Below are 25,479 nucleotides of genomic sequence, written 5' to 3' on the forward strand. Positions count from 1 at the left end.
ACAAATGAACAAAAAAACCAAAACAAAACACATAGCATTCAAAAACATGCAATTGCAAAAATAAATAAAAGCTCAAAGCATTAAAGCTGGGGGAGACACCATTTTTGGCATACGTAGGCAAAGGCTCCACAGTAACAATTCAGCATATTGTACTTTAATGTGCTCTGCAAGAAACTAGCCTTCTGCACCGCCTCTAAGCTCTTCTATCAATCGAAAAATTTTGCCCACTGTGACAGACAATCAAGTCTTCTCAATTGGCTGACCTACAAATGTGCCTTCAGATGGTGGATTGATGACAGAAAAAGCCACCAACAAGCAAAGGTATCGTTAAGTGAAGCTACATAAGAAGCAGTCACGTGGCAACCTTTGGTCAAGCCTATTTGTTCAAGAATCTAGCATAAAGAGGTTATTGACAAAACAGCAAAGAGCAAAGGGGAGAAAGGTGATCATTTAAAACATTGCCTTTTCCAGATTTGTGCCTACTTCAGCTTTAAGCTTCCAAATCGCACTAGCAAAACAAATAACATGACTTCAGGAAGGCAGATTAGGAAGTTAATAGTTTATTAAAATCCTATATGGTTCAATCTAAATGAGTATAAAACAAACAAACAAAAAACAGTTGAAATCAATGCTGAACTCCTAAGCAAGTGTGAGTGTACAATGTATGGTCCAGTGTACTCTACTCATTTCAAGTTTATTACAAAAACAGCAATCTTCAACCCTGAAAGCAACTCAGTATAATGAGTATTTCTCAGAATAAAACTATGAACGTGTTGCTTTTTTTTTTTTTTTGCCTTGCTACCTGTCCTTTGATAAACCTCTGAGGATAAAGAAGGAAACTCAATGTTCCAATTTTCCAGCGTGGCCCAGCCACCATGAGGTCCGTTGTCAAATCAAGATAATAAATACAGGCATCCAAATTGGCTTCAACAGCAAGAATCTTTGAAGTAAATTTTCCTCATGCATACACACAAGCATACGTCTGTCTGAGATTATGAGCTTTCTAAACCCTCTTCCCTACTCTTAAACAGTTTCTCTTTACAGTGCAACAGTATGGCAGCAAATGGATAGCAGTGCTTTCATTAAAAACAAAAAACAAAACAAAAAAGGGAATGGAAAAATAAAAATATATACAACATCAAGGTAAAGCAGTAGTTTCATCTTTTGGTCCTGTGTCCTTTATGGACAGAACTGCTTTTTGAAAATTCTTCCTTATATGAACAACAGTAGTTTCCACAAGACTGAAGAGCTGTTGGAGGAAAAGGTGGAACAAATGTTAGGATTTGAGTTGCTTCTGATTGGAGGTGTACTTTTGTGTCTGTGTGCATTTGTCAGTCCCAATTTTAAAATCTTAGTTGGTTTGGTCAAATTTACAGTCATCTGTGTTTTTCCCAGAAAGTATTTGATATCTTTGGGTTCGATCTGTCTTAGCACCTATGGCAACACTGTGTGGGAGTGGTTACACCCCCCACCTTAAAAAACAAAACCCAAAAAAGCAACCCTGCAGATGTAGCTTTCTTGATGTCTTAGGACAGTAGAGAGCTATAATTTTGCTAAAGTAAGGCTAATTAAAAAAAGAAAAAAAAAGAAAAAAAAAAGTATAATTCAGTAAAGTCAAGAGGAAAAAAAAAGTATGTCATTTTTATATAATAAAGATTTTATTTTATTTTATTTTTTTAATTGACTTTGGCACGATTACACTGTCATTACTCTGACAGCTGAGTCACGCTCACAAAGACAGTTTGAGAGGTAATCAGCAAAACAATACCATGCACAGTACAGTGTAAATATGTGCTTCATTGCATTTCTCCCATTTCCTCTCAAAGCCACATAAGGCAAGCCTGCTGTTGTGTGCAGGCTTGATTTGCCATCACTTGTTTTTGACAGTGCATGGGTGGAGCAAACTTTTGAGGTTTACAAGATGGAAACAGTCACGAGAACTTTGACACTATCACTGACTTATGGCTAGAGCCCCAAGTCTAGAATTTCACACATCCTATATGATATTGATATTTCTAATCTATTATTTAAAAGAACTGGAAGACAGAGGAACAAGACAAATACTGCTTTTGCTAGGGAAGGGAAAAAAACCCCCAAAAAAACGAAAATTCACTCAAAAACAAACTTGACCTTTTATAAGTCGGCTCTGGCTGCATGAAAACAAGATGAAACTGTGCTTGTGTGGCTTTGGGGTAGTGAAAAATCTGTGGTTAATGTCAGTTTCACTAAGGGATATCAGGACATCTCTCACCTCGTTACAACTGCGAACCTTCAGAACTTGTGTGCGCGTATCCTCCTTTAGATTTCATCTGGGCCTGAACTAGGTCGACCTATAGAAATATATAAATGTTAGCTGGCTGAAAACACATGTTTGAAAATTCAGTGAAAACAAACAAAAAAACCAAAACTTACTGATGCCAAACCCAGGCCCATGTCCCCTGAGCCTACATGTGTGGTATGAACAAAGTTTGTCGGCTCCCCAATCATGGAGCGATCGATCCTTCGCCGCCGTTTCTGAAAAGTAGCAAAAATCTAAATTTAAATATTAATATCACAAGTAGACTTACCATACTACACACAAAGCAAATATTACTATCACTGGGAACTGAGAAGAGCATGTGTGAATCAGAAACTAAACACTTATCAGTTTACTTTTTAAATCTTTGTTTGAAGTACAGTGGATCTGCACTGAGACAAAGGTAAAAACTAATCATTTGTGTTATCTTATCTGTTAACAGATAGTTCACTACCAAAGTGATGAAGTTTTACTGAATCTGTTTTGTCAATCCAGGGTTACTAAACCTACAACAGGGAAAAGTTTAGAATTTCTATGATGGACACTGATTAATCACACTCAGGCTGGAAAAACTAAATCTATGTGAATGCTTCACTGTAAAGATTCTCAAACTATTCTGTGGGCAAATAAGACAAATGTGGGCAAACAGAAAAGAAAACAAACCTGCCAAAATGTGGAGTGCTATGTTTAGAGGGAAACAAAAGAGTACTGGCAAGCCGACACAAAACACCATCCATAAAAACATGGTGCAGAAAGTACAGTGGGATTTATGGTGGAGCAGAGTGAGCGTGTTAGCTGTCCACTCCGCTCCAGGGCCTGACTGTCTGTGCTACAAACAATCTGTGGACAACTGTGGCTCATGTTGTTTTTGGTCTATGAGCCAAACACGAAGAAGAACGAAGTTATAAAACACAAAAGCTGAAGTGAAACCGAATATTAAAAACAATGAAAACTGTCACTGCAATCACTGTCTGTGCTTTTCATACATTATTTTTTGATCTTTGAAGTTTTTAACAGGATCTCCTATTCCCGTGGAACTCTGCTACTGCTCCCTGCTCTTTTCTGTCCCACTTATCAACCAGTTAACATTTGGCAGTCGCATACGTCATCCGATTCCAGCGAGACGCAGTCAGGATCTAGGAGGACTTCACGGCAGTGTTTCTCGCGTGGGTGAAAACCCGTCTCCCCTCTCTGACTGAAAACTGTATGCAGACGGACACATTTGCGAGGCTATAAATCCCGCTTATCTTGAGCTGCTTTTATAGCTCAGGTCCGCGACACCTCACATTCACAAAAGCAGCAATAAATTCATAACCGCATTACAGAACGATATCTGGGCAGCTGTCATGGGAGATCATGTGACAGCACACAAGTAAATAAACAAGAAGGGTTTTTCTTGGTTTGCTTTTTTAAATGAAGAAAACTAGGTTTTGTAGTCTGGGTCTAAAACCAATTTAGATACTGTGGCATGACCTAGATAGCTTCAATGTTAAGTCAAGATATCCCAGATATAATAACAAATAGTTTTTCAGTGAGGAATGATCCAAATTCCCTCCCAATCACTGTGCCCGTCTTATGAGCAGCTACAAGAAACTTCTGATTGAAGTTTTTGTTTTCTAAACTCAGAAGTTAATTTAAATTTGAAAGCCTTCCATGAGAACAATTACTTGGGGAGTTTAATACAAACAGGAAATGTACAAAGGTCTGCATGTTTTTGTCATTAACTCTGAATTAGTTGAGCAGTAAACCACATATGATGAGTAATCGATACATTACTCACGATCATTCCAAAGGACTCAACAACTTAGACTTGCTGCGGCAGGACAGGGGTTATTATTGTGACATCAAACAGTTCCCTATTATAACCAGACTGTCTGTCTGCCAACAGATAACCTTTAGCAAATATATTTAAAGTGTTTTTTGCCAGGATGTGTTTAACTGGATGAATGCTACTTTGTTAATCTATATTCAAATTAAAAACTTTTAAAAACAAGGCAGCTTAAATTAAATAAATCAGTTCTTCTTGCAAATTTCATACTCACAGGCTGTGGCTGCTCTGCAATGCAGCAACTGAAACAAACCCAGAACTCAGTCATTCTGAGGCCAACGAAGAAGCCGCAGCAGTTTCCTCTCTCTGCTCAGACGTCTCTACGCCCGTCTTCCTGTTCCGTGTTACCAGAACCACAAACACACGCCGGAAACTGATGACAGACACAGGCCAGTGGCTTCTTGGGGGTAAACCGTTGGCACGAAAAGTCTTGTCCCACTTCAGAGCACCACACACCTGCTGACACGTTAACAAAAGAAATTTAAAAAAAAAAAAAAAAAACACATTTCAATCAATTGCTGATATATTTTGATGTGTATCAGCAGCTTTCGGCTGCTCATGTTCCCCATAGCTAATAGTTCCCTGGACTTACTTTTACAGGAAGCAACTTTTGATTGAAAACAATATTTAAAAATTCCTTTCTTGGAAGCTTGCCACTTTTTGTATGATACCATCTCGCGTCTGATGAGGTAATCTATGGTTATTTTTAATCATACGTTTAAACTACTGTCAGACACACATACTACATATGAGGCATGGTGAAACATTTACGTCAGAAGGTTAAAAACAGAAAGTTCACCATATTCAAATTGAACTTCTCTTGTAACAAGTCTTAAGAAAAAGAAATGGGGCCAGAGTGTGGCCTCTATTTCAACAAGCTGTCCAGGGGATCACTGTTACTTTCCCTTTTGTGGTTAATCTCCGGTGGTAAATAACTTACTACCTGAATCCAACCTTGGGCTGTGAGGTTAAACGAACAGCCAGTGTTTCAATTTTCAGAAAGCTGTTATTAGCTCCAACACCTTGATAAGCTTTCCATTTTAATTAACATCTCTGTGGACTTGAAATCGTCTAGAAGCTTATTTCACTAATAGGGCAGCAGCACAGAAAATGTGGAGCACCATTTGGGAAAATAAAAAAAAAATAAAACTGTCTTCACTGTACTGTACTTGTTCAAAATATACTTAATTATATAATGAAGGAAAGAAATTTGATTTTGGAAGCACACTGTGGCCATCAATTTGGTGTTGGATGACAATTTTTATTTTAAGATATCAGTATGGTAAATGTTGCTATACTGACAAATATCTTAGGAAAAAAAGGTAGTTAAAAGGGATAAATGTTGTTTAAAAAAAACAAAAAAACAACAACTTGTGGGATTATCACTAATCTACTAATTTGTTTACAAGGATCAAAGAAAATGCAGTTAAACATGATCAACAAAGCTATTATAGTTAATTAAAATTGGGTGCATATTTAAGTTTAAATTACATAAAATAATCTTAAAATCATCATCAGTCTTTGTCAAATTTAGTCAAGTGTGTCAACACAACTAGGGTGGGGAGGCTTTGTGTTTTGGATGACTCTCTCAATGTGAGCCAACTCCCTTTACAGAGTGTTGTGTTTGTATTGCAACTCCTGTCCAAATATCAGCCACAAAAGACTAAACTAATACTCAAAATAATTAATACCAAACATAAAAACATTATAAACAATGAAATTTCACACTGAAACGAGTAAACAAGTCGAACAAAACGATTAAAAAACAAAAAACAAACAAACAAAAAAAAACCCCACACACACAAAACAGGGTGATATAATCAAACAGTGTTACCACATATTTCGAAATGTCAATCGGTTTTTTTTTGGTCGATGCCTCAGAAAGACACAGTAGAAGGCCTTCTGGCTGTCAAACAATTGGTGACAGGAGGATCAAATGATCTGCCAAAAGCGAAGTGCTCGCTGACGGAGTGTATTTCCCAGTCTGTAACACTGACTCTGCAGCTGACGCTATGCACCGCTGACACTCAGTGCAACTGAATCATATTATCAAGAGTCGTAAAATGAGCGCAGACGTGTTTAATGATGATTTTAACCACATCTGACATCCTTTAAGGATTACCAACTCTGCCGGTGATCTTGGATTACTGGAACTTAATCGGTATTTACAAACAAATGAGCGTTATGTAACTTCGCCCCGCTGCGGCAAAGACGCTTTACATGACCAGTCTGAACACAGCTCGCAGCTGGGTGCAGTTCAACACATGTACTGCTGCTGTGCCGGGGCGTCGGCGTTGATTAGAACTGAACTGCTTTAGTAAATCGGAGTGTTAGCTCTACCACATGCTAATACAGCTAGCTTTCCAGCTAACGTTCACGGGCTCGATGATAGCCGCGGGTCTGTGTTTTTTTCCACTGACAGCTAGCTGTCGGAGCTAACGCAGCCCATTTTCGGAAGCTGTGACTTCAGTTATTAAATTAAAACAAAAGCTGAAACAATTGCTGGTTTTCGCAATTAGAGCCAACTACTCCTCAAGATTTCTTTGTGAATTGTAATTATTTAGTATGAGAAAACTTACCAGATGGCGACCGGTTTACCGGAGAAAAAACACGTCCGTCCAAACTGATCGCTAAAGGAGGCAAAAAACCAGGAACTGTGATCACTGTTACGTCACACAACTTCCGTTTTAAAGCATTACTGCTTCCGCGTTAACCCACGTTTTTTTCTCACAGGAGACACGTTATCCGTTGCTAACGTTAAGGATTTATAGTAGTAAATATGAGGCCGCTAACAGAAGAAGAGACCAAAACGATGTTCGAGAAGTTATCTAAATAGTGAGTGAACGGTTTCTGCGCCGTGTTAGCCTGTAAAGGTTCAAATTATACCAACACGTTCAGCAAGCCCGGTAGCTCACGCTGTGAATGTGTGTGTGATCCATGTGTTTTCTCTTGTAACAGCATTGGTGAAAACATAAAACTTCTAGTGGACCGACCAGACGGCGTTTACTGTTTCAGGCTGCACCATGACAGAGTCTACTACATGAGGTAATTTTGGTTAATTAACACGCATGTTGGGTACCTGTCCGTACATGTAAGGATTAAGGCGTTTGGTTTTCTGTCCACAGTGAGAAAATTTTAAAGCTGGCCACCAACTTTTCCCGGGACAAACTCATGTCAGTGGGTACGTGTTTTGGGAAGTTTACAAAGACCAAGAAGTTCCGCCTGCACATCACAGCCCTGGATTTCCTTGCTCCATATGCAAAGGTGACTATAAACAACACACAGCCAAGTCATCCCTCCCACCAATATACCGAGCGGAGCTTAAATAAGATGTAGGAAACGAAACAATACGGGTATTACTAAAGTCCTCTAGAGTAGAGGCTCATTCTGAATTATGCCACCAGATCATCTTCCAGAAGGGTTTTTGAAAGAGTTACAGCAAAAATGTAAAGTAGTGGAGTGAGTATAACCAGTTTTTAGGATCAGTGACACACAACGGGTAGAAATTGTTTTTCACATGCATAAACAGCTGTTTACTATACAGATGGAGAATCAAAATATTCAATCAGAAATAAAATCATTGTTCATTGCTGGGAAACACTGGACATGATTTGCAGGCTCATGTGCAATTCTGTGTGCTATTACAGATTTATTGCAAGAAAAATTGTGCTGTACAAAAGTTTGTTTATACTTATAAACAGGCTGTTATTTTTTTCCATCTCATTGCATTAGGCTTAACATGCTCTATAAAAATAGATCTTTTTTCAACAAATTGAAGTTCATAGGTGAGAAGATTCATATCTGTGCATACAGATTCACATCTTAGCTACATGGATACTTTAACTGAATGTATTTTTTTGCTTTTTGAAGACCCTAAATGGCGAGAACCTGTATTAAGTAGTTTATAAATATTATGAGAACAAGAGAGAAGTAGCTCTTTGTGCTTAGAAATTCTAGGCTTTCTCTTTATTGTTCAAGCTTTTCATCTGTGCTGTCATATTGGACTCATTCATGTATGTATGAATAACTTGAAACTATCATGTATTCAGTTTAAGGTGTGGGTGAAACCTGGAACAGAGCAGTCTTTCCTGTATGGGAACCACGTGCTAAAATCTGGTCTTGGCAGAATTACTGAGAACACGATGCAGTATCAGGGAGTTGTGGTTTACTCCATGGCAGATGTGCCTCTGGTAAGTCCTTTAAAGGTTGCTCTTCTTGTCACACTGTTATGGGCAGTATTCACAGTACAACAAAGATACATATTCCTGTTGGTAACACTCATGCTGGAAAACAAAGCACATATTATGCAGATGTTTTGTTTTCCTCAGTGCCGTGTATTCACAATAGGGTATTGGATAGATCCACTCATGTACTAAAAAGAGGTTAATACCTGATTAACTCAAGGTTATATGACAAAAGGCACTTATAGGCTGGCTGTTTGTCTTAATCTTCAGGGTTTTGGTGTGGCGGCCAAGTCTACGCAGGAGTGTCGGCGAGTGGACCCCATGTCTATCGTTGTGTTCCACCAGGCTGATGTCGGCGAGTTCATAAGAAATGAGGAAACATTAACATAAAGATGCAGAAACAAGTGGACTGTCAAACTGTTTATTTTTAACAGTAACACTCACTCAAAGTCAAAGGTTCAACTTTTAGCTGCCAAACATTTTATAGTGACATGATCTGATCAAAGTTCCTACTTCACGAGCAGCTGTTATACCTGGAACACTTCCCTACAGTCCAGAGGCTAAAACAAACAATCTGTCTATTGACTCACTTCTGCCATTTGCAGAATTTCCTGGTTTGTCCCCTCCCTGTTGTATTAAATGAGAAGGGTTTTGTTTTTGTGTGTATGTTTTTTGTAACTTGAATCTTGAAATAAATCCACATCTCTGTATTATTTAAATTTAAATCTTTTTTTTTTTTACAAATAGTTTGTGTGGGAGGAAAAAATTACCTGTAGATCTTAGCTATATGGATATTTTGCAGCTTTCATATCTTTAATTAAAGGTCTGTTCTGCTTTTCCGAGATCATAAGACTGAGTAACATACTGACTTTTAAAGCTATTCCCATCTCTGTATCAATTCAACAAGTGGGTTTGTCATTTAGGGCTGCAGAGATGCTACAATAGTCACTATTACTGCAATTTCTGTTATCCCTTCCTCAAAAAGAAACAATCTTTGACCCACAAACATTCAACATTTACAAATCAAAACAAATAAATGGAGATGGGATAAAATGAAATGGGCTTTGGTGAGTCAGACGATATTTGATTTTTTCATTGTTCTCCACCTGTCCTTCAGGTTGACATTTGTTCGATCTTTGAATTTGTAATATGCCTTTATCTTGCTCCAGTTGCCCTCTCCAAATTTTTTGACCCCGTCTTTTAACTTCTGCGTCTCACTCTCTGTCCATTTCTGCAACACAGTAAAAACATGTCGGTTAGCCATTTGCCACTGTGGGAAGTCTAAAAATGACAGCATTTTAGATCAAGTTGTAATACCAGTGCAAGTGACTGAACATGCAATGGTTTTGATACAGGAACTTCAATTTGTATGATAGCAACAAAAGGCAAAGCAGCAAATTACTGTGTGATATTGAACAAGAAGTCCTCCCTATGGACTATTCCACACATTTATGTGACAAAGGCATTTAAGTACAAATATCAACAGTAAAGTAATGTGACCAGTTCGCTTTGCAGCATGTTTTGCTATACTTACTCTTTTCCTTTGGCCTGAATTTGAAATGGTGCTCATGTCTAAGCCTTTGTGAGAAGAAAAAAAAAATACACAAAATTATTTGAACCCCATCATCTAAACTCCATGAATTCGAGTTGAATATTCAACGAACTATTACTTACTTCTCTTTTTGGAGGTAAAATACAATTCTTCGTCGCTCCATACCTCCTTGGTCTCCTTTGCATTATGGTACCGTTGCTTCCTGTGAATAAGAGCCAGAATGTGTTTTCGTTCGGCAAAATGATTAAGCACAAGTACAAAAGATAAAAATAATTAGGGCTATTAATCAGATATGCTGGGAGGAATACTCGTGTGTGTTTGCACGTAATCACATATTAAATATCCTCAGCTAATGACTAGTGCATATAAAAAACAATATGAGACATTTACAATTCAAAAATAGTCAACTTTATTCTATATTTATAGAGTAATGTTAAATATTTCTAACCATAAAAAAGTGACTATGACCCGTAGCTCAAAAATCAGAAATCCATGATTTCAGATTGTTAAAAACAGAAATATCCAGTATACTAATTTCATACTGGGTTTTTATTTAGAAATCAAACACTTGGTTAGGATTCCTTTGCTATGAGTTGCTGCATCAGTGTGGTGTGGCATGAAGGCAATTAGCTTGAGTAACTGCTGAAATGTTATCAAAGCTCAGGTTGCTTTGACAACAGTTTTCAGCTTGTGGGTAGACAGGTGCTAAGTCTTGCTGGAAAGGAAACCAGCATCTCCAGATGGAAGCACAGACTGGTCTAAAATGTCCTGGTAAGAGCCTGCTTTGTGTACTTTGTGCTTAATAGAACACAGCAGACCAATTGCCACCTGCGCTAGCAGATGACATGGCACCCTAAATCCTTGACTGGAACTTCACACCTTCAAACCAAATCAAAATGTGCACCAATCAAAAGGGTAAAGCATTCAAAATGTTACATTTTAACATATTACAGTCCTCTTGTTACTTTCTCAGACTTATTGGTGTTTACTAACCATTCTAAATGGGAATGGATGTTCTTTTGAGCAGAGTCCTTGTGAGGAGTAGAGCTCGTTTGTGGGATGGGGTGAGAAGGGGACTGACTTGGCGAGCTCTCCACTGAAGAGTCTGTAATATGGATGTCATCTGTATCATCTTGATTCCTGTCAAAGTAAATAAAACTGGTCAAATATCATATGATTAATTAGTCGTCTAGAGCACCGGTATAAAATACAAGATTCTGTAGTTACACTTGATTGTCCACAGGATCACTGGGCAGCTGCTTATGAGGCTTTTGTACTGGAGTTTTCTTGCAGGTCACAGGCTCCTTTGGGTCTTCCTCGCTGTCTGACGATAACCGTATTGACTTTTTAGACTTTCTGCAAGATGAGAAAAAAAGTCAATGATATTCTGTAAAAGGAACGACCTGTTTTGAGTGATTGGTGATTAAAATGTTTTACTCTTTATTTCTGAAGTTAAACAGCCAGGTTTTATAAAAAGGAACAGCACAATGTGTACAAGTAGAGAGAAACTTTTAACTGCAAAATGCTAAATCACTACTAATGCCTTAAGCTGTTATCTGGTTTAAACTTGTACACTGTGGTTTTAAGTGAGCAGTGTCTGTGTTTCTTCATTGGCTACCAATAATGTCATGAGCTTAAAAGCACTGTATAGGGAGTGCAGAATTATTTGGCAAGTTGTATTTTTGAGGAATAATTTTGTTATTGAACAACAACCATGTTCTCAATGAACCCAAAAAACTCATTAATATCAAAGCTGAATGTTTTTGGAAGTAGTTTTTAGTTTTAGCTATTTTAGGGGGATATCTGTGTGTGCAGGTGACTATTACTGTGCATAATTATTAGGCAACTTAACAAAAAACAAATATATACCCATTTCAATTATTTTGTTTTACCAGTGACACCAATATAACATCTCCACATTCACAAATATACATTTCTGACATTCAAAAACAAATCAGCGACAAATATAGCCACCTTTCTTTGCAAGGACACTCAAAAGCCTGCCATCCATGGATTCTGTCAGTGTTTTGATCTGTTCACCATCAACATTGCGTGCAGCAGCAACCACAGCCTCCCAGACACTGTTCAGAGAGGTGTACTGTTTTCCCTCCTTGTAAATCTCACATTTGATGATGGACCACAGGTTCTCAATGGGGTTCAGATCAGGTGAACAAGGAGGCCATGTCATTAGTTTTTCCTTCTTTTATACCCTTTCTTGCCAGCCACGCTGTGGAGTACTTGGACGCGTGTGATGGAGCATTGTCCTGCATGGAAATCATGTTTTTCTTGAAGGATGCAGACTTCTTCCTGTACCACTGCTTGAAGAAGGTGTCTTCCAGAAACTGGCAGTAGGACTGGGAGTTGAGCTTGACTCCATCCTCAACCCGAAAAGGCCCCACAAGCTCATCTTTGATGATACCAGCCCAAACCAGTACTCCACCTCCACCTTGCTGGCGTCTGAGTCAGACTGGAGCTCTCTGCCCTTTACCAATCCAGCCACGGGCCCATCCATCTGGCCCATCAAGACTCACTCTCATTTCATCAGTCCATAAAACCTTAGAAAAACCAGTCTTGATATATTTCTTGGCCCAGTCTTGACGTTTCAGCTTGTGTGTCTTGTTCAGTGGTGGTCGTCTTTCAGCCTTTCTTACCTTGGCCATGTCTCTGAGTATTGCACACCTTGTGCTTTTGGGTACTCCAGTGATGTTGCAGCTCTGAAATATGGCCAAAGTGGTAGCAAGTGGCATCTTGGCAGCTGCACACTTGACTTTTCTCAGTTCATGGGCAGTTATTTTGTGCCTTGGTTTTTCCACACGCTTCTTGCGACCCTGTTGACTATTTTGAATGAAACGCTTGATTGTTCGATGATCACGCTTCAGACGCTTTGCAATTTTGAGACTGCTGCATCCCTCTGCAAGATATCTCACTATTTTTGACTTTTCTGAGCCTGTCAAGTCCTTCTTTTGACCCATTTTGCCAAAGGAAAGGACGTTGCCTAATAATTATGCACACCTGATATAGCGTGTTGATGTCATTAGACCACACCCCTTCTCATTACAGAGATGCACATCACCTAATATGCTTAATTGGTAGTAGGTTTTCGAGCCTATACAGCTTGGAGTAAGACAACATGCATGAAGAGGATGATGTGGACAAAATACTCATTTGCCTAATAATTCTGCACTCCCTGTATATAAATGTTTCAATAAATAACTTCTTCATAAAAAAACAAAATATGTGGGGGATACACTATCATTGCAAAAAGGATCAGGTCTTAAACCATGATGTAGATACAGAGATTTAAGAATACGAAGCAATACAATAGAAGAAAGATGAGGAAACAAAGACAAACTTATTTTTGATGCAATAGTTTTTTGTAGAGGCTGGCTAGACTTTCAACGAGTATGATTAGATCTGGGAAAAGTACAAATGAGAGTCAATGATGCCACAAAGCTGTTAACCAACTTTAAGTTTATAAATAAATTTATAAGTCACTTTTGAGAAAATGTACATGAGGCAGCAAGCCAAACTGGAAGGCCCAAAGCTTTGAGCATAGAGTGATCAAATTTCTCGAGGTCCCTACAAGCATCCTGCTTGAGTTGCTCGATCTGTTCACGGTCTGAGATTTGCATCATAGCATCTTCTGATGGATTTCTCAGATATCATTGCTTTTTGTTTGTTGTCAATTGAGAACCTTTGGTTGGAGAGCTTTCCTTTGATGATGGACTCTGACCCTTGACTTTGCAGGGTCAGAGTGCATTTTCCAAGGTGTTCTTCCAGGGATTTCTTTGTTGTCTTCAATAATCTTAAATGGGTCTCTGATGAAGCTAGTTCTTTAATGCATTTTTCTTTTTCTGAGCTAATCTTAGTCTTTTGCACGTCTCTTCTGTTGGAATTTTTTTTTCTTTCTCTCCATTAATTCACACTTTTCTGCTCCATAGTTTGAAATGATTCCATCCAGCCTCTTAAGCTACAATGTATATTAAGACGATTGCTTTGGTGTCATATACATCGTAGGTAAGAGTAATTCATTTTGAAATCTAAAAATCTATAACCGTTTTTCAATGTTTTCAGTTAATGTGCAGCACAGCAAACATCAGAAAAATAAGTTATTGTTAATGTTCTCCAAAGTAGATCTTTAGCTATAAGACATGTCAAGCCTGTATAAAGTGAAGCTGTACATATGGACTTGCCATGCTTGATAAAGTATTTAACAAGTTACAGTGTTCCCCATCTGTAATTTCACTGCTGTTATCTTTGTGGCCAATAAAAAAAAATCAAAGTAAATCACTTATCTTACACTCAAGATGAACACTTGAACATATGATGTCTATCTATTCATAGCCAAAACTACTGGTGTTATCTCTACTCACTTCTTTGAATAGGAGTTGTTGCTGAGTTGAGCAGAATCCTTGTGAGGAGTGGAGCTTGTCTGAGGAACAGAGTGCAGAGGGAGCAGACTGGGAGAGACCTTCACTGAAGGCTCTGAGAGCTTCTGTGGTTCTCCTTCACTGTCTGATGACGACTGTTTTGACTTGTTGATGTTTCTGTTAGACAAGAGTTAGACTGTTAGACTATTATCTTCAAAATGTAACATTTGCTTTGACTGGAGATCTGAAAGATACTATACTGTTTATCTGTAGTGTTTAATATATGTGTTTTTAAGCACCAAAGTAATAAAACAAAGAGTAATTTTAATAAAAAAAAACAATTACTATTAACTAAATGACATCATCAAATACACAAAAGTGTAATTTGAATTCTCTTTGAAAGTGAGTCCTGTTCACTTGCACTGAACCCTCACATTAGAGAGGAGGGGGAAACATAAGAGAGTGAGGATAGTTTAGAGTTCTGAGCTTCATGTCTCATGTGTTTTACTACACGCTGTCGGTTCTGAGTTACATAAATTTCATGAGGCTCTGTGCTGACATCCATATGCCTGCCAATGATTTGTGACTGTCTGGACATGTCTGTGAAAACATTATAGAACATCAACTACGCACACACCCTTCAGTCAGACTTCAAAGAACTAAAACAGGAATAACTATTCATTCATTGTGTGGACAGTTGTCTGAGTCACCGTGGGCAACCAAGTATAATAGCTGCTTTAACTAGTTTATTGTTAAGTGTAAGTTGACCTGAGTAACTTTTATTAGCATTAATATTGAGCTAGCTTAAAACAAGGAGATACAGTCAATAATTACAAACAAACTGACAATACATGAATGCATATTTGCTCTAACGACGGTGAAGTCTTTCTGGTTATTGTTAAGAGTTCTAATATTTTACCTGGTGGGTGAACTACTGGACTGGTTATGACGTTTCACACTAACTGCTGTGCTGGCCACAGAATGAGGAGAGTCCTCCTCACTCTCTGCTGACAACTCAGCAAAACTAGTTGAAACTCTGTAAACAAAAGCAAAAAAAAAGGTTTAATGCCATACACTGATTAAACAAATACTAAAAGTAAGCTGAAATGCAAAACCTTACAACCTTGTAAGAAAATAGTGCCTACTAATCATTTTCCTGGAAAAGAAAAAAACAAATATAAGTACCTCCTGTTAATTCTGTTGGTCCTTCTGTGGCGTTTTGGTGCTGGTATGGAAACTTCTTGGTCAGTAACTGGACACTGTGAGTCTCTTTTATTTGACAGAGCCAGTGTCTGTGGTGCCTCTTCTACTCTGGCCTCGGTCTCTAGTTCCTCTGAAACCTTTGAGCACTGTGAACTTGCCTGACTATCTGGTTCCATCACCAGCCGAGACAGAGTGTAAAGCTGTCCATTCCATGGCACAGAAGTTGTCTTTGAGAGCGAACTTTCCTGAGTTTGTGGAACAGCATCTGCTTGTGGTGGTTGGTCTGCCGGTGAAGCTTCCATGGGGCTGCCTGAGTCTCTCTGAAATAACACTTCCTGCTCCAAGTCCAAATTGGTGTCCATTTTAGGATCAGGTGAGAGTTGCAGACACATATGCTCGCTTTCCTGGTCCTCTGTCTCCACTTCTTCCTCCAGCTGAGAAAACATTCTCTCATTTAATCCTGTAGCCAAGGCTTTGTAGGCTGCTTCTAGCCTGGTCCTCTGGATAGTTGAATGCTTGCTGGAAATTAAGATGCAGACAAGGAAAAGGGGCTGAAAAGGGATGTCTCGCCACATATTTAACTTTTCACACTCACTTGCTAATTTAATCGGTACACCTGTTCACCAGCTTGTTAACGATAACACCTAGTCAGCCAGTCAGTCACATGATAGCACAGAAACTTTAGGCATGTAGACATGGTCAAGACAACCTGATAAAGTTCAGAGGAAAATGGGCGGATTGCTTTGAGCCAACAGGGGGTAAACAGTAACCACTCAGTACAACCAATGTATGGAGAAGAGCATGTCTGAATGCATAACACATGCGATGCTAGTGTAATGGTGTGGGGGAATATTTTTTGCTGGCACACTTTGTGCCCCGTAGTACCAGCTGAACACTGTTTAAATGACACAGGCTTCCTGAGTACTGCTGCTGGTCCTGTCCATCTCTTTATGGCCCAAATGTACACTGACAGCCGCCTCCAGCAGTATAACATGCTCTGTTACAAGGCTCACATCATTTCAAACTGGTTCTTTGTTGCATTCACTGTACTCAAGTGGCCACCAGAGAGCAAATTATTATTGAAAAAAAATTGGGATTATATTGATTTATTTTGTGTATTTTTAAAGTTAAGGGGACCTAATTAAACCTTTTATGGTTTGCTGAATCTAGTACTCCTGAAAATATCATAAAAAACAACAATGAATAAAAAAAAATGGAAATCTAAATTGGATTTTCAAGCTGCAACCGTTCTCAACTGATATTATGCTGCCCAGCATTGACAAGGGGAAGATACAGAGTGTGCAATATATTAACGGAAGTAGTACTCAATTTCAGAATTGAAATAGCTTTCACTATTACTGAATAATGAAGAAACTACGACCACATTTCTCATTTGTAATAAATTTAAAACAGTCATCTGTGATGGATGTTTGCAATTCCCAGTCCAGATGGGGAGTGATTTTTCTCTGGGCATTTGTGTGAGGGCTCCGGGCAGCTTAAGACTATAAGAGAGCACAATGTGCAAATACTCAGCACAGATAAGCGTAACTGTACTTATTAGGATCTAATAAAACCTAATCTGATCAGATTAGATCAGATTTGATCAGATCACCTGAGAGGGACAGATATCTTACCATGGTACAGACTGGACCATGTTTACTTGTGGACTTGAAGAGGGGACCGGTTGGACTTGCTCATCAGCTCTAGCTGCACTGCTGTCTTGTTCCTTATTCTTTTCCTGAATAAGCCGATTTGCAGCCTGGTAGAATTACACAAAAATATACACTTTTATATAGTGTAAGTGTAAAGACTTTTATGTTACAGACAAATCCACAATGTTTTGTTAATTGGTTTTCAACAGAATAAACAGAAGTCACAGGCAAACATTTCCTACTGATCACAAAGTAGAAACAAACAACCAAAAAAGAAACCAAAAAAACCCAAACAAACTACAAAGCCTTTATCTTAAGTATAGCATTCATACCTTTTGGAGAAAGGGAACGCTTGATGGGCAGAGCCTTTCACAAAAAGCCAGCATCTCCATCTTGAACCGTGCAAAGTTGATTTGCTCAATTACTTCATGCTTTTTATTTTTCTTGCTGATGAGACCCATGAACAGCATTCTCTACACAGAACACAAATATTTCATTAATATAAGACACTACATGAACACCTAAAAAACTTCATGAATCACCATCAATAATTTAGTATAATAATATTTTGGTGTTTACAATTAAAGCTAAAAAGCCCTCCGTCCATCTTCTGCAAGCATGATTTAACCAAGTACCCCTACTCTTATTGCTTTTACACAGCATTTTTATAACTACTAATTTTAACACTGTAAATAATGTCAAAATGGCAATCAATGTGAATAGAGTTACCAAGATAAAACAATCAAAGAATATTGCTTAAGGAAAAATATGTTTTAATTAGTGAACTCACCCTCCCATCCATCTTCTTGGTAAAGTGCTTGTTCAGCACCTTTCCTGCTTTCTCAAATTTTCCATTCTTAATAGAAAGCATTATAATCTAAAGACAGAAACAAATAACTTGTTGAAAAAATCTGATTAATGTCTTAATGCATGCTCAATGATCCAGGTAAGTAAATTCCAAAAGGTTGATTCTGTTCACCTGGACGTAGTGTTTTCAGTGGGAGAAACGTTTCGTCGCTCATCCACGTGACTTCGACAGTCTCAGCTACTGCAGGTTTCCCCAACCTTATAAACAGTACATTTGCACAATAACTGAAACCAGCCCACTGAATGAACAATGGGCTGTGAGGTACTTGGATGAGTGATGAAATGTTTCTCCCACTGAAAATGCTACATCCAGATGAACAGAATCAGTATTTTGGGAAACCTGATTAATAATGTAAAAACATGAATTTAGCTTAGGCTTAGTAAGTTCATGTATTCATCCTTTGGCACAAAAAAAAAAAAAAAAAAAAAAAGATGTGTACACACACTCGCCCATGCATTTACACCATCAAGTTAGCAGCATAATAATTTCATTTACAGTCTCTGATTAAACAAAATAGTGTGTCTGTATGTTTTTGTGAAAGGGAATGCAAAAACGAATCATGTGCATAAATTGAATAGGTGATTTAAAAAAAACAATAAGGAACATGCTTACCATTTCTTTAATTGAAGTGCATACGTTCTTGTAATCCTGTTGTGGGATACTGAACTCCTGGCTCATACTTTCCAGCAACATTAGGGCTGACTCCAGAGGACATACCGACTGAGAAGACGTGTCTGCAGCTGGGAGGACAAAAAAAACAAACAAAAAAAAACCCCAGGTTCATTTTAGTGTTTATTCACAATGCAAATGAAGCACTACAATGAATCAGACTGACAGATGTGTGATAATAAATGGTCAATGTTGATCTCACCAGGTTTGTCACCTTCATTTATCCGGCAAAGAAACCGCCACACTTGAATCTTTTGTGGCATAAAATCAATGGGCCCATAAGGACGAACCAAGACACCTGTAAGAAAACAATCAAAAGGCTAAAAAAATGCATATTTATTTTTTTTGATGAAACAAGTAGTAGGCAGTAGCAAAATAATATAAGTAGCTACAATAAAAACAAGATTGATAAAAATGTCACATAAATGACATAAACCAGTGGGACATGCAACCACGAACCTACATCACAATTAGTCCAGCACACGAACCGTGACACTTTGACATATATAGAGCACTTCTTCACTTTTCAAGGATAACAAGCTTGCAAAACATAGTTCTGGTAATCCCAGAGATACGTAGACTAGTCAAAACACGCTAAACTGATTGTTACTTACTGTCGAGTACATCTGTGATGGCACAGAAATCCTCATATTGTTCCTTTTTAAACAACTCTAGCGCCAAAAACAAATAATAATCCACTACCCAGCGGTTCACCACGGATTCAGTATCAAATTGGCGACTGTTTACGTTTTCTTTTGCCGCCATATTCATAGGGAGTGATGGGTTATTAATCTCCGGGTTTAGCTTGTCAGGTGGCGCTTCATTCCAATTCTTTAGAGGCAGAATTCAGCAAAAGCGTAAAAAAAGACAAAACAAAACACACACCACATACAAAAACAGACAAAACGTTCACATCCAACGGAAGACTTCTTCTTTTCTTCTTTTAGTTCTAAATTTTATGGGCGGTTGGCAAACAGCTGAATTGTGCATTACCACCACCAACTGGTATGGAGTGTGGACGGAACGTCACTCACACCGCCCCCCTCAAATCCTCCCAAACCCTCTTTTAAAAACCGGAATAAGGCCTGATAACTTTCACGAGACCTTTTCAAGTAAATCAATAAGATCTAGTTTCATTTTCATATTACTGAGGTTTGGGGTCAGCTGACTTCTCTCCACCTGATACTTCTATAGTTTCCTCTTCTCCACAGTAGTCACATTTCCCTGTATTACGTTTCCCCATTATGAATAGTGTAGTGTTTAAACCAATATGTTCAAATCTTATTCTGGATATGACCACCTCCTCTCTCCTACTCCTTCCTGTCCTGTGCTTCTCATTCCCCCTCCCCGCCCTCTTTCCTCTTGCCACTGTTTTTGCCATCTTTTCTTCATTTTTTCCTTACAATACTCTTTATCTCTGTCGGACAGAAGTTAATAACCAGGTCAACTACCCCAGAAGACACCCTTTGAGACAACTCTCAATTAATACTACGTATAACAATACATTGGTCTCAATTTAGAGTAAAAAAAAAAGAAGAAAAGAAAAGAACTAAATCTTACACTTACTCTTTGAACTCATTGGCAAATCGTATACTCGCAAAACCTCGTGCTGCCACACACTGGACTGGAAGGCGCATTACGCTTTAGACATTCAATTTTAACAGTGATTTTGTTTTTGCATTTTCTTTCCTTTTTCTTTGCCTTAAACAATTTGTTTTTACACATACCTGATCTAGATTTAACTAACTCTGATTTATCAAGCCCTGATAATCCAGGTTTCAATCCCAGATGAGAAAGCAGGGCTTTCCTACCGCACAAACACCAAGCTGCTACAGAAACCTCGACTAGGCAAACTATCTTGTTGCTGTAGCACTGTACAGTTTTGAGCCATTAAAACCGTTGTGACATTTTAATAACGCCTCATTTATTTTCCTGGGGATCTTGAATGATAATAATGCAATTTATGGGCCAAAAAATAAAAATTAAAGCCTAAAAATAACTGGTATTGTTTAGAAAGAAATGTATTTGGATAAAAAAACAATAATAGTACAGTAGCAGAAAGTAACATGTTTACATTGTAAAGGCATTATTAACGCAGTTTTTTTGGTATATATAATTTTTTCCATCTGCTACATTTCACTACTCTCCTACTTAAATCTTCATTTTAAGGCAGCTCACTGATATTTCAGTCTACACGGGTTTAATTGGACTACACGCATAAATGAAAATGACAGCAAAGAACAGTTTCACAGAATATGAAAGTGAGACAGTTATTGGAGAAGTGGAGAAAAGGAAATGTGTTTTATTTTGCAGTGTCACTTCTGGAATCTCACTATATTTACTGAAGAGAAAAAACAATGGAAGCTATTAATACTGTAAGTGAAGAATAAAGAACATTAAGGGGCACCTATATTTACCCAGAATTACCATCAGTAATGTCATAGCAGAACTTTGTTCATGTTCATCATTATTTTTAATAGGGACTGAATGATAAAATGTATGTCTCAATATGGGTTTGTGCTTGTAAACAGGAAAGGATTTTTAAATTCTCTTGGCTTATTTTTTATATCCATTTCACTGCATCAGACCTGACACACACACACACACACACAAAAAGGTTGCTCCATTCATTCTTTTTACCGATAGTTTGTTTGGGGGAAAATATACCTGTAGATCTCAGCTAAATGGATATTTTGCTGCTGTCATATCTTTAATTAAAAGGTCTGTCTGAGATCACAAGACTGAGAGAAATCTTTGACTTTTAAATCTACTCTGTATATACTAAATTGTATCCGCACAGATAACAATGTGGAATTAATCAACATTTGCGTAGCATCCTGATGGGGAGACTCGTTTTCTTCAGCGCCATGTAGTCACAATAGCATACAGAATGGATCCAATTTAAAAAGCTAATTAATGCCACTTAAATTTAGGATTATACGGGGGGGCCTTGAATTTTGTCCTTGTTCACTAAAGGGACGTGTGAGTCATGTCTTGTAATCCTCTAGGACCCCGTGAAACACAAATGAGAACACATTAACATAAAGATGCAGACAAAAAGAGACTATCAAAGATTTTTATTCTTACAGTAACATTTTATCCCTTCCTCAAAACAAAACAATCTTTGAGCCGTGAACACTGAACATTTACCAAATCTATAAACAAATTTTTAAAATTATCAATAACTTGCTTAAGAAACAAAAATAAATAAATGGAGATGGGATAAAAAATGACATTGGTGAGTCAGACGATATTTGACTTCTTCATTGTTCTCCACCTGTCCTTCAGGTTGACATTTGTTCGATCTTTGAAGCCGTAGTGTTCCTTTATCTTACACCAGTTGCCCTCTCCAAATTTTTTGACCCCGTCTTTTAACTTCTGCGTCTCACTCTCTGTCCATTTCTGCAACACAATTGAAAGATTTGTTAGCTTTTTCCTGCTGTGGAGAGTCCAAAAATTGTTTCAATTGTTTTTAATGTAACTGACTAAAGTGAAATGTCCTCATGTGTACTGCATTATTCATACAGGAACTTACATTTGTATGATGGTTGCAAATGAGTACTTTTTGTGCAAAAGAGGAACAAAATATATATGCTAAACTGTAAATGGAGATGCCTGTATTGAACAAAGAGTTTGACTTAGTGTAATTTATGTGAATAAATTATAAATTAATTATTTATATTTATAAATTTATAAATAACATCCACAGGAAAGTACAGTGACAAGTTAGCTTTGTAGCATGTTTTGCTATACTTACCCTTTTCCTTTGGCCAGAATTTGAATTGGTGCTCATGTCTGAGCCTTTGTAGGAAGGCAAAAAAACAAACAAACAGAAAAACATTAAAACCAGATGTTTCAGATGGCAAACTTGCTTTAGTCTTATTGAATATTTATAAACATTTTATATTTAATGAAGTGTTACATACCGCTCTTGTTAGGGGTAACATACGACTCTTCATCGCCCTTGCTCTCCTGTGCATCATGGTACAGTCGCTTCCTGTGAATAAGATCCAGAGTGTGTTTTTGTTTGGCAAAATGATTAAGCACAACTACAAAAGATAAAAATTAAAAATGATTAGAACTATTACTCAATCACGCTGGGTGAAATATTCACCCAGGTGTATTCTACCACTTTTAGTTTCTCAGTTACTGGCGTTTACTAACCATTTTAAAAGACGAGGACTTTTCTTTTGACCAGAGTCCTTGTGAGGAGTGGAGGTTGTTTGTCGGACAGGATGAGAAGGTGACTCACTTGGTGAGCTCTCCACTGAAGAGGATGTGGTACGGCTGACGTCCATATTATCCTGATTCCTGAATAAATAAATAAAACTGGTCAAATATCAATCATGTTGTGGACCTAAAGAAGACAGTTGGGTGAGTTGTTTTGTTTTGTTTAGCATCCTACTAGGATTTAGGACTTAATTGGGTGTTTTCTGCTATGTCTAATTGGAAGGAGACCAGGACATGCTGGAGTGATTTGGCTGACATGGTGAAAACAAAATATACCCTCAGAAGACCTAAAACAGGTGGCTGGGGATAGGGAAATCCGGACATCTTTGCTCAGGCTACTGCCCTCATAACCCAGAGCCAGATAAGTAGCAGAAAAATGGATTGATGGTTGTTATTAGTTTTCACATCAAAGTTATTATAAAATAAGTTCAAACATTGAAAATTGACAATCTAGTAACCAGTAACAGGTGAGAAATGCACATTTGGACTTATTGCTTAGTAAACCATCAAACTGCTGTGCTGCAGTATAACTTTCCCTGCTGGATGCAGAGTCAGAGGAGTCAACTCAAACAGCTGAAACAAACGGTTTTTAATGTTGTATACAGTATCTACTAAACAGTAACTTTCACATAACACAGTGGTTCTCAAACTGAGGGGCAGACATAAGTTGTGGGGCATGGACGAGGGGAAACAATCCAGTCTTTAAGTGAGGACGTGATGAATCCTGCTTCCCGGCCCAAACTACTCTGTGTTTAATAAGGCTGTTGTGTATTTAACACGTTTTAATGCTTTGTATCTTGTTCTATTTAATCTCAAGTCCCTAAAAACAGTCAGTGATCACTGTCGGCCTCTCTCAGTTTTTATTACAGCTAATCATTTTAAATCTCAGTTTTTAAAACCTTACGATGTAACTGCAGCCCAGCCCATGCAGCAGTATATTAATGACTAACCTCATATTGTGGATGGATTATCTCAGTTGTTCTCCTGACTGAAGTTTGGTCCGTTTACAGCATCCTGCCATGCGATTGCATTTGTCCCTAACCTTCGGGAACCCTCACATTAACTTTTTATCGAGTTGAAAAAGGTTAGCGTTCATCCTCCAGCTTCACTGTTTATATGATCGCTAGCGATCACGTAGCACATCATTATATACCAGCTAGTCCAACTTCAGTAACCCTACAAAAGTCACTGCTGTTTACTTTTCTGTCTTCATTTATGTCGGAAGTGATAGCTGAGTTGTACGTCTTAATTTTTTCAGAAATCTCTCAGTCAGAACATGGTATATTATATTTAGATGGAAACTAGCGAGCTAACTCCCTGCTAACTTCTAACTCCGTTAAACTTCATAGATTTTGTTTTCATGGATGCCTGGATGTTAAACTTAATTGTTACACCTGGTAGAACAGCCACACTGATCATTTTATTACAGATGAAAGAATTTAGACAGTTTTTAACTCTCAGTGATGCCGCAGTGATCGTGTGACTTAAGGACCTGCAGCGGAGTTTGGGCCCAGGCACGGCTAATGACGTCAGACTTAAAGACCGGATAGCAAAAACATCTTGCTATTTGCTACTTTAACTTACCTGGTGCGAGTTCTGTTGGCTTGAATGTGGCTCTTTTGGGTGGGTGTGGCACCTTTTTTGTCCGTTCCCCGACACTGACGGTCTTTTTCATTAGATGCAGACAGTGTCTGTGGTGTTTTTTTCCTTCTGACCTCAGGTTCCAGTTCCTCTAAAGCGGTTGTGCAGCGTGAACTTGCCTGACTGTCTGGTTCCACCACCAGCCGAGACACAGTGTAGTTCTCTCTTTTACACAGCACAATCGGATTCTTAAAGTGTAAATCTGCCCAAATTGGAGGAATGGCATTTGCTTGTGTTGGTTGGTCTGCTGGGGCAGCTTCCATAGGGCCTCCTGAGTCTCTCTGAAATAACAGTTCCTCCAAGTCCACACTTGTGCACCTCTCTGATGTCATGGAAAGCTGTTCGCAAAAATTTTCTCTTTCCAGCTCCTCTCTGTCTACTTCTTCCTCCAACTGAGCAAATGTTTTTTTATTTAAACCTGTGGCCAGGGATTTGTAGGCCGCTTCTAGCCTGGTCTTCGGGATAAGTGAATGTGTACTGGAAGACAATAAAATACTATTAACACTAGAAAACTGAAAAACAGACAAACAAACATCCTGACAACAAAAAGGTATGTACTGTTAATCTAATACATAAATGTTTTTACATGCATGGACAGTGTGATCACATGAGTGCAACATACAATTAATGCAGCTGCTAATGGTGAGTATTAATATAGTTAATAATCACTTCCAATTCAAAGAAAAGGGAGAATTTTTTTTCTTCACACATTTTCAAACTGACTGTTGTTTTGCCACTGATCTTAATAGGCATTACTATGGACATTACATTAACATTAGACATTACTAACATTACTAATCAACTAAGAGAAGGGAAGCGATTACCATGGTACAAACTGGACAGTGGCTATTTGTGAACTAGAGCATGGCTGAGGTTCAGCTTGTTCATCACTTTCAGTTGCTGTGCTGTCTTGATCCACAGGGGTTTTATCAATGAGATGTTTTGCAGCCTGGGATGCATAAACCAAACACACACACACACACACA

General features: G+C 38.2%; 4 protein-coding genes across 6 annotated transcripts in view; 1 reads left to right on the forward strand and 3 right to left on the reverse strand.

The window, feature by feature from the left end:
- Window positions 1–544: 544 nt before the first annotated feature.
- On the reverse strand, window positions 545–6,790 carry LOC102203346 (CDC42 small effector protein 2-A-like). 2 transcript variants are annotated; one of them, XM_005733336.2, is made up of 5 exons: window positions 6,704–6,790; window positions 4,339–4,580; window positions 2,413–2,514; window positions 2,252–2,330; window positions 545–1,249 (listed from the first exon to the last, which is right to left on the reverse strand). In XM_005733336.2, exons 2-4 carry the CDS (start codon window positions 4,390–4,392, stop codon window positions 2,256–2,258), a joined length of 231 nt encoding a protein of 76 aa, XP_005733393.1. In that variant the 5' UTR covers window positions 4,393–4,580; window positions 6,704–6,790; the 3' UTR covers window positions 545–1,249; window positions 2,252–2,255. The 2 variants fall into 2 exon arrangements, with proteins under 2 accessions (XP_005733393.1, XP_005733392.1); XM_005733335.2 differs by having other exon boundaries at window positions 4,339–4,583.
- Window positions 6,791–6,889: 99 nt separating this feature from the next.
- On the forward strand, window positions 6,890–9,020 carry nip7 (NIP7 nucleolar pre-rRNA processing protein). Its single transcript, XM_005733333.2, has 5 exons — window positions 6,890–6,959; window positions 7,083–7,169; window positions 7,250–7,388; window positions 8,174–8,314; window positions 8,579–9,020. Exons 1-5 carry the CDS (start codon window positions 6,904–6,906, stop codon window positions 8,696–8,698), a joined length of 543 nt encoding a protein of 180 aa, XP_005733390.1. The 5' UTR covers window positions 6,890–6,903; the 3' UTR covers window positions 8,699–9,020.
- Window positions 8,716–20,233, reverse strand: LOC102202405 (telomeric repeat-binding factor 2-like). 2 transcript variants are annotated; one of them, XM_005733332.2, is made up of 14 exons: window positions 20,189–20,233; window positions 18,825–18,920; window positions 18,566–18,693; window positions 17,876–17,962; window positions 17,418–17,558; window positions 17,068–17,192; window positions 15,416–15,952; window positions 15,150–15,266; window positions 14,234–14,407; window positions 11,088–11,216; window positions 10,854–11,000; window positions 9,983–10,062; window positions 9,843–9,886; window positions 8,716–9,539 (listed from the first exon to the last, which is right to left on the reverse strand). In XM_005733332.2, the coding sequence occupies exons 1-14, from the start codon at window positions 20,199–20,201 to the stop codon at window positions 9,381–9,383; spliced, it is 1,977 nt and encodes a 658-aa protein (XP_005733389.1). In that variant the 5' UTR covers window positions 20,202–20,233; the 3' UTR covers window positions 8,716–9,380. The 2 variants fall into 2 exon arrangements, with proteins under 2 accessions (XP_005733389.1, XP_005733388.1); XM_005733331.2 differs by lacking the exon at window positions 20,189–20,233 and adding an exon at window positions 19,237–19,872.
- A 1,451-nt stretch (window positions 20,234–21,684) lies between these two features.
- LOC102202112 (telomeric repeat-binding factor 2-like) overlaps window positions 21,685–25,479 on the reverse strand; it is a 9,123-nt gene continuing 5,328 nt past the window's right edge. Inside the window, exons 6-11 of the mRNA XM_005733330.2 lie at window positions 25,318–25,442; window positions 24,437–24,970; window positions 22,787–22,933; window positions 22,549–22,619; window positions 22,380–22,423; window positions 21,685–22,024 (exon numbers count right to left, since the gene is read on the reverse strand). Coding sequence (XP_005733387.1) covers window positions 21,866–22,024; window positions 22,380–22,423; window positions 22,549–22,619; window positions 22,787–22,933; window positions 24,437–24,970; window positions 25,318–25,442 — 1,080 coding nt within the window. The 3' untranslated portion in view covers window positions 21,685–21,865. The remainder of the gene's footprint in view (window positions 22,025–22,379; window positions 22,424–22,548; window positions 22,620–22,786; window positions 22,934–24,436; window positions 24,971–25,317; window positions 25,443–25,479) is intronic.

Source organism: Pundamilia nyererei, unplaced genomic scaffold (assembly GCF_000239375.1).
Source record: "Pundamilia nyererei isolate P.nyererei 1_Seehausen unplaced genomic scaffold, PunNye1.0 scaffold00051, whole genome shotgun sequence".
Classification (NCBI taxonomy): Eukaryota; Metazoa; Chordata; class Actinopteri; order Cichliformes; family Cichlidae; genus Pundamilia; species Pundamilia nyererei.